At 33.0% G+C, this 12,249-nt stretch overlaps 1 protein-coding gene across 5 annotated transcripts; it reads left to right on the top strand.

Moving 5' to 3' along the window:
• Positions 1-4,754: 4,754 nt before the first annotated feature.
• LOC107945268 (actin-related protein 2/3 complex subunit 2A) lies at positions 4,755-11,790 on the top strand. Of its 5 annotated transcripts, none has more exons than XM_016879217.2 (11): positions 4,953-5,176; positions 5,271-5,324; positions 6,067-6,133; positions 6,310-6,517; positions 7,513-7,682; positions 7,943-8,020; positions 8,105-8,237; positions 8,326-8,417; positions 11,214-11,270; positions 11,433-11,504; positions 11,590-11,790. In XM_016879217.2, exons 1-11 carry the CDS (start codon positions 5,115-5,117, stop codon positions 11,623-11,625), a joined length of 1,029 nt encoding a protein of 342 aa, XP_016734706.1. In that variant the 5' UTR covers positions 4,953-5,114; the 3' UTR covers positions 11,626-11,790. The 5 variants fall into 5 exon arrangements, with proteins under 5 accessions (XP_016734708.1, XP_016734707.1, XP_016734706.1 ...); XM_016879216.2 differs by having other exon boundaries at positions 7,940-8,020; XM_016879219.2 differs by lacking the exon at positions 5,271-5,324 and having other exon boundaries at positions 4,755-5,176.
• Positions 11,791-12,249: the final 459 nt, after the last annotated feature.

Below are 12,249 nucleotides of genomic sequence, written 5' to 3'. Positions count from 1 at the left end.
ACAGAATTCATAATGTTTTTCACGTGTTTATGTTACGATGGTATCGATCAGATTCTTCTCATGTTATTTCTCCGACAGATGTGGAGATTCAGCCTGATATGACTTATAGTGAGGAACCAATTAGAATTTTGACACGTGAGACAAAAGAACTAAGAAATTAAAAGGTAGCTTTAGTAAAAGTTCACTGGCAACGACACGGAATAGAAGAAGCTACCTGCGAATCGGAGGAAACAATGAGGAAGCAATATCCAACCCTTTTCACTGGTAAGATTTTCGAGAATGAAAATTTTTAAGGGGGAGAGTTGTAACAATCCGTTTTTAGTGAAATCGAAACAATAGTTTCGAGACCACAAATCTGAGTCAGGAAGAAAAATTATTTTAATATTATTTTATGATTTGCATTATGATAGGAATGTCATATAAAAATTTCGTTAAGAAAATTTTACCAATTACATGTTTAATTGATAAAAGGACCAAATTGCATGAATTGCAAAAGTTGAGTTCTAGTAGCTATAAGTATCAAATATATATGGAATTCAAAATTAGAGGTCCTTATATGGCAAATAGACCATTAAGAGAAGTTAGTAGATAAGTATGATGATTCATCCATGGAAAATTAATTAAAGAAAATGATGAAATTGGAAAGTGAAAAAAATAAAAGATGATAAATGATAAAATAATGAAAATATCATCATTTTCATCATCTTTCCCAAAATTAAGATATGGAAACCCTAGCCATGGAAACCTAAGCTCAAGCCAACTTATTTTGCTTAATTAGGTATGTTTTTTTTTCTCCCGTTTTTAGTAATTTTTATATTTTCGAGATCGTAATAACTTAATTTAGGTATCTCAGGGATTTATTTGCAAAGTTATTAAGGTATTAAAGTTTTTCCATGGATGAGTATGCATGAGTTATGAAGTTTTATGGTAGAAAATGAAAGGTTGTTGTTAGATAAACAACTTTTGTAAAGTGAATTTTGATGAAATTGTTATTTAGGGACTAAATTGTAAAGATGTAAAATTCAAGGAAAAATTCTGAATTTTATGAATTACATAGGCTGCAAATGTTATATGTAAAAAACGATTAGGCTTGAAATAAGGGTTAAACTGCATGAATTTCATTTTCCGATCCCAATGATGAAATTGTCATTAATTAAAAGTATAGGGGCAAAATGGTAATTTTTCATAAGATGTGAATTGGATTAAATTGAATATGAATTGTATTAAATTGAGTTAAATTTACTCGTATAGATCCGGATAGACAAAATATGGAATTAGATCGAGGAAAAGAGAAAGTGTTGGATTAGTAGACAACAAATCAATGAACACTTGTCAAGGTAAGTTCATGTAACTAAATTATATATTTATATGTTTGAATTTAATATTGTATATGTGAATTGTATAAGTGTCATATTTATATATGAAATTGATCACATATCCGACAATGCTTGATAAATAATAAGTCTTGTTTGGATAACGAGATTCGATGGACACAGAGTTCCCGAATTGGTTGTGGTCTTGCATATGTTGCGGACACACCACAGCTCGAAAGAGCGTCCCGTAATTATCTCTCATGAGCATCCCGGTATATAGTCTTCTTGAGCTTCCCATTATATGGTTCCTACGAGTTTTCTGTTAATAGCTCTTCGAAGCATCCTGATCAGTTGTGATTCTGCATGTGTTGTGGACACACCACAGCTTTTATAAGCGTCCCGTTATATGACTCTTTGTGAGCTTCCTGATTAATGGCTCTCCGGAACTTCCTGATATAGCTTGCTTGAACTTCCCGATATATGGCTATCCGGAGCTTCCTGATTAATGGCTCTTTAGAGCTACCCGTTATTGGCTCGCATGAGCTTCTTAATTATGGCTCTCATGAGCTTCTCGTTATATAACCCGAATAAGCTTCCCGTTATTTAGCTCATATTAGCTTCCTGTTATATGGCTCGAGAGAGAGCTTCCCGTTTATGTGCTCGTATGAGCATTTTCGAATATGAATTTACGGTTTACAGCTTTTTACACTTTAAGTGTACTACCCTTATATCCATCGATATTTTAAATGGTTTAACGGGTAAAGTTTCGATATGAGATGATATGAATTCAAGATGAGTTATTATGAGAAATACTTGAAATACAAAGATATGATATGTACATATTCATGGACACTTGAAGTGATGAATACTTGTATGTAGAAATTGAATATTGATGAGCTTATTCATTATTTCTTGGTATTTATGTGAATTACATGACTAACTCGTTTAGGCAATTGGCCAAATTGGTTGAGCATGTTTATTTGCTTATTTTAAATGTGAATTAAATGGTAAGTTACTCTCCTATTATCCTAACTTACTAAGCATTAAATTATTTTGTTTTATTTTCCTTTCTTCTATAGTAATTCGAAAGCTCGTTGGGTTGGAAGCTTGGCGAAGATATCATCACACTGTCTATCGACTCATCTTGGTATATTTAGTAAATCAACTTTGGTTATAATGACATGTATAGGTTACCTTAGTCAATGTTGGCATGTAAATGTTTTGTTGTGATTAGCCATTGGAATGACTTGTGTTAGTACAATTATATATTTGTATGTGTATGTGGCCTCATCAACTAGATATATATATGAGTGAATGAATAGAAATGAAATGTAAATTGAATATGCATATAATAAATAAGTCAACAAGGTAAGGTTGTGCGATAAAATGTTAAGTTTAATACTTGATATTGGCTTAATTCAAATGTTTTATATTGGTTTGGGAATGTATTTAAGTGTTATTGTAGGTGGAAGACAAGTTTGGGTGAGAAATATAGCTAGGAAATGACCTTATTTTATCTACACGGGTAGAGACACGGACGTGTATCTCAGCTGTGTGTGACACATAGCCTAGCACATGGGCGTGTGTTTTGGCCGTGTGTCCCCTGCATCTTAAAAATTTCAAAACAGAATACTTAAAAATTGATCACATGGCCTGGCACATGGGCGTGCGGCTTGGCTGTGTGACCCCTACACCTATTTAATGCAAATTTTCATGTTCACACGGCCTAGAACACGGGCGTGTGACCCAAGTCAGAGAGTTACACGGGTATGCACATGGGCTGGGATATGGCCGTGTGCCCTATTTCGAATATCCACATGGCTTGAGACACGAGCGTGCTCACATGGCCTGGCTACAGGGGCGTGTGACCCTGTACCTTGGAAAAATTTTAAAATTTTGCGAAAAATTCTCTAAATACTCAATTTAGTCCCGACTTATTTCTAATGTATGTTTTGGGCCTCGAGGGCTCATATAAGGGACTTTATGAATAATATCTAACATGAATGTTAAATAATATGAAATGTATGTATTTGATTTGTTTATTCCGATAATGCTCCGTAACCCTATTCTGGCGACGGATATGGGTTAGGGGTGTTACACTATGTTAAGCTTGTTCTTTTTACAAAGGAACCAATATTTTTAGGGCATTTATGTCTTTTACATTATAATAATTTTTTTTAAAAAAAATTCATACTAATAATGAGAATCATGAGATTTAAACCTAAACTATTATAGCTTTCATTTATCACAACTTTACCATCTTAACTAAATTCATGTTTGATTTTTATTTTAATTTTTATAAATTTGTTAATGTAGTTTTGTTTAATGGCTATTTAACATCAATGTTAGATATATTCAATATTTAATTTCGAGATAATGGCATATTTGGTATTTAAACTTTGACAAATCTTTTAATGTGGTACTTGAACCTAAAAAAGAAAGTCAATTTTAAATTTGTCAGGACACGTGACCTAATCATAAGGTGCCGCATATTTTATTTTTAAATAATATACCATAGACGTAAGAATAAATAATTAAAAAGAAGGTTTTCTTTTCATTTTCACCTTTTTATGTTTTTAATGTTCAAACTAATTATTTTTAACTAAAATAAATTTAAAAAATTGAAATTAACTTCATTGTCTTGGAGAAAGCAGAAAATATGTTTCTCTGCCACTTAAAAACCATATTGATTTCTTTATTCTTCTTTTAATTTTCTTCAAATTAATCATTCACATTCTTTTCATCTAATTCAAACCTTAATTTCATGAATTTTTAAAAAAGTAAACAACCCTTTTGCAATAAATCAATTTAAATAGTCATTTTAAAGTTTTTTTTTTTTAAATTAAGAACATTTCTATCCCCTAACAACATTGCCAATTCTCAATTACCAAAACCAAATTGACAACCTCCAATTCCGAGACAACTAAACATATTCACTCAAACTCACCAATCCATTAGAACACAAAGCCCAAAAAATTAACATCACAAATCAAACCCATCAATCCAAGCAGATCAAAACCAAAGCCCATTTCAAGTTTCTGGTTCTTGAGGAAGCCACAGTCAAAATTCCATGATGGTTTAATGACCAGATTTGCAGATCAGGGCTCTAAAAGTTCTAAATATTGTGAAATTTTAACTAAGATGTTCAAGAAAGCTAACCGGAAAACTAGAAAGAAGAGAAAGAGGCGAATCTTTCTGTCAAAATTTTGGCTGGACGGTAGCATAATGGCAACGACGCCTAATTCTCTTCACGGAAGAAGGAAGACAAGAAAAAACAAAAAGTTAAATTTTTTAATTTATTTTCTTTAATATTTATAAAATACATTTTAAGGGGTACTTTATTATTTTAATTAAATCAAAAAAATTAAAGGCATATTTTGATCTTAGGCCCTTGTTCAATTAAAATATTTTTACATAACTTACACGATTGAGTTTCGGTTCCTGAAAAGTAAAAAATTAACATCTTCAGCCAAAGGTACTACCACATAGATAAACAATGTTAAAGTTCAGTACCAAAATCAATTTTTCCAAAATTCAGGTACCAAATTAGAATGTTTGCCAAATTTCAGTAGCAATTCTGTGATTATCGCTTTAATTTATTTCTAACTTATTCTTTTAAGAGAAGTATTTAACGGGTGATTTGATCCTCCGTCCGGAAAAAGCCTATTCCAAAGTAAAAACACTGCAATAGAAGCAACAGATCCCGGCTCTAAACGATAATTGGCACCGAAAGGAAGGAGCCGGAGAGATAGTTCGATTTTGGTCTTGTTTGTCCTTTTCGATCGACGGAGAAAGAAATCGATGATACTTTTACAGTCCCATTCACGTTTCCTTCTCCAGACTTTGCTGAATCGAATTCAGAAGTACTTTTTCCTTCGTTTTCTTTTCTTTTAATCCGATAAGTATAAGCTTTTATCATTTGATTTGATTTCTTTTATTTTACTTCTTTAATTACAGTTCTTGTATGTATTTGATGTTTGAAAGACATGTTGGGAATTCGAGCAGAGTCAGGTCAAGGATTCCAACTACATTTCTAATTCATAGATGTATTTTTCATTCTTTACAACCTTCTCTTATGAGTTTGATGGTTCCTTTCCTAATCAATCTTCCATTGTTGCTTGCAGTGCGTTGCTCGTCTCATTTTTTTTAACTAGTTCTGTTACTTTTAAATACCTGACCTCCTACCCTACGCTTTGGTATGCCAGAGATGTATCATCTCCACTGACGATACTATCATCAAATATAGCCCTCTTTAAAATTTTGTCGCTTAAGTTTTCCCAGAATTAGTGTTTTTTTTAAAGTTTATATTTATTAATAGTAATTAACATGAAATATACAAACTCCCATTCAAAACTGTAATAAATATCTAAATTAGAGTAATATGTGGACAAGATCAGTATACAGGATTGTTAACTTTTAGACTAACAATAGATCATCAAGAACAATTGGATACGGTTAGAATTTTCAAATGTGTTTAAGCTCTAGGGTTTTTTGTGTTTTACGGTTTAGTAATATGTTAAAGGTGTGGACCAAGTTGGAACTATGCCTACTCTTTTATGCCAAGCATGCTGTCCATGATGTGCTGTGCTTTAATATTTGTATTTCAATTATACATCCTGGTGTTGAGTGTACAAACATTCTTATTTATTTTGGGTGTAAAAACTGAATAATTTTCAGGCTACCTGGACCTTTTCTGCTTATTGTTTACACTTTCTTTCTCAGCTTGCTGATTTCTCTCATGTCGCTTTTGCAGTCTTGAAAAGTGTATTGAACTAGACCATCACTGGGTTGAATTTGATGATGTTCGTTACCATGTTCAGGTGATTTAGAAGCTTTTTCGTTGTTACACCTATGTAAAAGAAATTGAGTGATTGTATTATGAATTATTCATACTCATGTATTTCGTTTTGCTCCTCTGGGCTCTCTGAACTTATAGTTAAGGTACAAAAGCCACTGTAATTATATTATGCTCATGTAATTTGCAAATGATATGCAGGTGTCAATGAAGAATCCCCATATTCTACTGCTTTCATTATCATTACCTACCCCACCTCTGGAAACTGTTTTCGTTGGTGGACTTCCATTTGGAGCCATAGAAGCTATTAAAGCAGCTTATGGTGTAATCGTGCAAATTCTTGATCCTCCAAGGGATGGCTTCAATCTGACATTGAAACTGAATTTGTCCAAACTTCCTCAAGATGAAGGTCAACAAGTTCATTTTCTTAGGTCATTATGAGCTTGCACGGTTATATGACAAAGTATTGGCATCAGCATGTTGAAAATTCCTGTCCTTGATTAAAAATGACTTAAGGAACTAGTATTTGGAGTACATTAATGCGTCTAAGGTTCTTTATTATTTGATAAGACATTTTCTTAATTTTTCTGTGCTTAATTCTCTTGGTTTTAAGCTTGGATTTTAGTAAGTACTGTTATACCTGTAGTTGAAAGGTAGAAGATTCCTAGGTGAGAACTCATAGCTATAAGTATATATATGTACACACACCCCTTTTCCAGAACACAATAGTAGCGTTAGGTTAAGAGATCAATCATATTTTGTAGCATGCTTGTACTAAGTAGCTTCCATGTCAAATAGGATGGTTCTCTGATAGTTTCAGATGCATATGCAACGTAAATCATACCCGTATAAGAAAGGGTGCTTGTCATAGAAAATAATGATAATCTGACCAGTGACCAAGGGGGTCAGTGTCATAACAAATAGAATCAGCTTACTGCATTTAAAGTGTGCTCCAAAAACTGAAATTATGTAGTGTTCTCTTATTGCTTGCACTGGCTGGGCTTATTGCCCCATCTAGTTTAGGAACAAGACAGCGGTTACAAATGAACAGCTAAAGTAGAACAAGACAGCAGTTAAAAATGAATTACAAGCATTACTAGATTAAATTTTGAGTTATTTTATTTTATTTTATTTTTTAAAAATTAAAAAAGAAATATTTGGGCCTTTCTGTTACAAAAGGAAATGATGGGTGTATGCCGTTCAATTTGTGGCCGGGGGAGGATAACAAAAAGTGATCTCTATCTATTATTTAGCTTGTTTTGTGGTTAATCAGGATTGAGGGCTTAAATATCCATCTTGGCTGACTTTCACCGGAAAACTCTAATGAGTTTAGCTTATACTTGTCTCCTTGGTCTGCGTCATTCTTGTTCTTGTGTGACAGTTTCAACTTTTTATATCCTGCAGATCAGCGACATACTCTTTTGGTAAAGATTGCATCTGTTAGAGAAGTGGTATTAGGGGCCCCTTTAAGAGTAATCCTAAAACACCTTGCTTCAAGAACTGTTGCTCCTGATATAGATCAGTTTGTTGCCCTTGTGCATCGGCCAAATGAGTCCTTCTTCCTTGTTCCTCAGGTATTGTTTCAAGTGACTAGCCTGATTTAAGTTTTAATGATGGACACAAATTTGTAAGTTCATGTTATATTTCATTCTCTTATTATCTGTCCTGCAGTTTAGATTTATTTGTTATGCTTCAGATGGTCTGTCTCTCTCTTTTCTTTTATACAATTAATTGTTTGATTGTTTTGGATCGAAGGTGCAAATGTGTCTACCTCATGTATGAGTGACTATGGATGCATTCTTGTTTAACTGGGTAGAAAATTATAATTTAGCAGGCAGAGAAGGTGACGGTGGTGTTTCCAATGAGATTCAAGGACTCGATAGACACTGTTTTGGCAACCTCCTTCCTCCAGGTACGGTAAGAGGGTGCAACTATTGTATGCAGATCTTATGGTTATTTTTCTTGTTTCCCTCTCAAATGTTTCATCATCTTTCAGGAATTCATGGAGTCAAGGCGTACAGCTGGGCTGAGTAATGCACCTCCGTGTTTGTGGTCTCAAACTCCACCGCTGGAACTGAAGGGAGTAACTGATGATGCATTATCAGCAAATGCAGGCTTTGTAACTTTTGGTAATATCAGAAGATTAGAGTTTTGTTTTTTTCCACTTTGTAGTTCTGTTGCCAATATGACAAACTCTGTTATGTGTAATAAATGCAGTTATTTTACCACGCCATGTGGAAGGCAGAAAATTGGACCGTACTGTGTGGAATTTATCAACATTTCATGCATATGTGAATTATCACGTTAAGGTTAGTTTTATTTTGTTTAACTTTCTTTGTTCCATTAGCGCTTTGAAATTTGAGAAACAATTAAGTCAAGAACTTGTAACCTAATTGTTATATTTATGACTGAGAAGTTCATTTAATAGTCATTAGTCTGGGTTCTAAATTGCCTTTGAAAAATTAATGTTAGTTGTTATAAACAGAAGAATGTAACATTCATTTTTATTTGTATTCTTTTACTCGTACAGTCAACCCTCTCTAAAACACCTCATTTGTCTGCCCAGATTTTGTCTGTTATAGAGAGGTGGCTGTTGTGATAATCGTTGCAAGCTTACCATAGAATTCATATCGTGAATTTCCATCAAATAAAGAAAGTGAGAATTATGTTCAAAAAAGTAAGAAAGTAGGAATCAAATCAACAAAATTAAAAGACGTATAACAAGTGCATGTCTTATTGCTTTTATGCATCTTTTATTTTACATTCTTTCACATGATTAATTATAAAGTTCATAAATCTAACAAGTTAAATTAATCATTACGAGTTATCAAATTAAATTAATTAATTTATCATGAGTTACTAAATTCAAGTAATCAATCTATAAGTTTATGATGTTCCAAATTTATAGTAGAATATTTAATTAGGGAACTTAATAGTTTCTTGAATTGTTATCTTTAATTCCACTCGTTGAATATTGTTTTCATTTAATAAAATATGACTAATAGGTTTCTTCGTGTGAAGTTTCATTTTTTTATTGAAATAATATTTTAGTTAAGATCATTTTCATTTAATAAATGATAAATAATAGTTTTTTATATGAAATAACTATAAATTTACTTAAAAATTTAGACCATATGCTGTTATAAAGAACTTATTTAATAAAGAACGTACTTCATAACTATGAATGTTGCTGTCATAAGTGAAAAGCTGTTATAGAGTTTTAAAATAAAACATAAAAAATCGGTTCTTTTAGGAACTTGGATGTTATAGCAAAATGTTGTTATAACAGGCTGTTGTTATAGAGAGAGCTGACTGTATATGTTTTTGTACTTTGTTATTGTCGAAAGGATATAGTATAGAGTGAATGAATGATACATCCAAAGCTCATTTATGTTCCATCCAAACCACTGTTATCTTCTATTGGCATTTTTTCTTTACAAATATTCCATTTGGCGAATAATATTGTCTTAGCTGCAAAGGTATCACCTCTTTAGTACCTTGACAAATAGAAAGGTGATCAATCATGTGTTTATTTGTTCCATTGTTGATTGATTTGAGTGTCTGCTATAGCTGCTAGTAAACCAGTTGGATGAAGCAGTTGGGTTGTGAGGTTGCAAATATTTTTAGGTTGATATGGCTATTTGCATTTCCGAAAGCAGTAGATTTTGGAAGAATTTAAAGGGTTGCCTCTCTGCATAGGGAACCTTGGTGGTGAAGGAAGTACCATAAGGTTACATAGGTGTAGAAATGAAGAAATCTGGACAAGTACAAAGAACAACATTGGAAAGAGAGAGGTTAAGAAGACAGTTGACATGCTGTATGAAATTCTTTTTAGGGATTTTGTATGCAATTGAACGAGGAGGGAGAATGATATGTGTGTGTGTATGTTTAAAAAGGTGAGAGAAAAGAGGACACATGTTCAAATAGGTTGCAGTTAAATATGAGAGTTGAGAAAAGTGCTTGTTCCTGAGAAGGCTGTTAAAGACAAAATTGTTTCAAAAAGTTGTCTGATAACAAATTATTGGTGCAATTTGAAAGAAAATAGAAATCATACTTTTTGGTGGATTCAACTTAATACTTATAATGTAACAGTTGCTTGGCTTACTGCTATGTCTGTAGCAGTTCTAATCCTGTGTAAGGGACTCGTCAAGGTACAACTGAGTATGTTGCTATTGTTATAGGTTGGTACCAATGATCAATTTCGAACTCATATTTGCACTGGTAATAGGTGAATTTGCTGAAGATGTGCTTTCTGCTGATGAAATAGCACCTGTTGGATGAGAAACTCAAGAACTGTATGGTTTTTTGCTCTTGGTCTAAACAGACTTATGAATGTAAATTTTAGTACAAGCAGCAGTAGAGATGGAGTTTTAGAGAGAATATGAAGTGAGCAACTTGAGTTTCTTCACTCAGTTGTCCAAAAAGAAAGGAGAGTTCATAATGATGTCAATCATGGGATTTAAGGAGGATGTCTGATATGATGCAGTCTTTAGAGAGGTTATTCCTGGCACACAATTTAACTGATATTAAAATAAATACTCATAAGATCAGCAAATTTGTAGAGGACATGGTGTCAGGCAACTGATATCGGTATAAGCACAAATTAAGTAGGATATGGCATGCAAGGAAATAAAGTGTAGAAAGGATTGCATGAAGGAAAAGATTGAACTCATGCCTATCGAGAACTAATTTGGAGTATATTTTCCCTATTCAGAAGATATAACTTAATAGAACATACCAAGTCAAGAGAAGGGCGGAAAGAGTGAAAAGGGTAGGACTCTGTTTTACTGAAACTACTAATAGTGTGGTTTTCAATGCCCGAAAAGGAAAAGGGAACCTGAGTTTAAAAAGGATAATAGTATAATATAATCACCAATTTCTTTTTGTAATCTGTTATGGCTTTTTTCTTATATTTCAAATTGCATAGTAACTATCTACACTACCTGGTTATATCATTTTAATTTGTTATTAACAGGAGTTAAAAAGGAGCATCATGCATTTGTGCATTTTTAACGTACTGACATAGTAGTCTTTTACTTCAGCATGCTGCATGATTAGGCACTTGTGTGATATTTGATTTATATGACTGCCATTCTGTTCCTCAGTGCTCAGAAGGGTTTATGCACAGCCGGATGCGGCGGCGTGTGGAGTCACTTATTCAGGTAGTATCATCTTTTACTTGATAACGATTGCGTGAATAGCATGTGCAGTTTGATGGTGGTTCCATAAGATCCATTTTGCTGCTAGCTTTCTTGCTAATATGTTTTGAAAATTTTGCCTTTGACAGCATTACTGTTGGTTTGAATGTATATTTTGTCATGCAGGCTCTGAATTGTGCCAAACCAGATCAGGAGAAGACCAAGAAAACACCACAAACAAGATCTTTCAAACGTCTGGTATGTGATGTAAATGCTAAAGTAGATATTTAACAAGATGGAATTGGCTGATGCTAAATAAGAAAAGTAATACGGTTGGTTGCAGAATCTCAAGGACAGTCGAACCAATTCAAGTTCATAAATGTGCTAGCTGTTGATATGCCCTTGTCGTTCGTACCAAGAATAGAAGTAGGTGGACTGCCTTCTTGAGTGAAAAATGATGGTATGAAATTATTCTATCCGATTTTTTTTGTGAATGTGGATACTAACTCTACTTTTGAATAGGAATCCTCGAATGTTTGAGTTCGCTTTGGTTTATTTCGGGTAACATTTGATATCTGAATTCTCTTTTACTTATATTGATACTCAAATCCATTATCTGCTTACATTATTCTTAAATATTTTTAAAAAAAATTATATTTTGACCCGAAGTTTTTCCTAATTCAAATTTGGATGAAATAATTTGGGGTGTGGAATTCGATTTCCAATATTTAATCTACTGCAGTCTTTAATAGGAAAACATTGGGTCAATGAGCCTCTTGTTGAATTAACACTGTTTCACAAATGATTAGAAAGAAACATTATAACTTTATCTGATAACAACTAAATTCCAAACAATGAGGGAAAGAGGATTTTTTTCATACGGTTGAATGAAAGATTTTAATCCAATCTATTACAACCAATAAATCGACATCCTTTGACATATTATCACATAACCTAAAACTACATCCTGTCACGCCTCTTATACTCGCACAAAAATAAGACA

This window comes from Gossypium hirsutum, chromosome D12, assembly GCF_007990345.1.
Source record: "Gossypium hirsutum isolate 1008001.06 chromosome D12, Gossypium_hirsutum_v2.1, whole genome shotgun sequence".
Lineage (NCBI taxonomy): Eukaryota > Viridiplantae > Streptophyta > Magnoliopsida > Malvales > Malvaceae > Gossypium > Gossypium hirsutum.
Note: the sequence above shows the minus strand (reverse complement) of the source record. Positions and strands in the feature narration are given on the sequence as shown.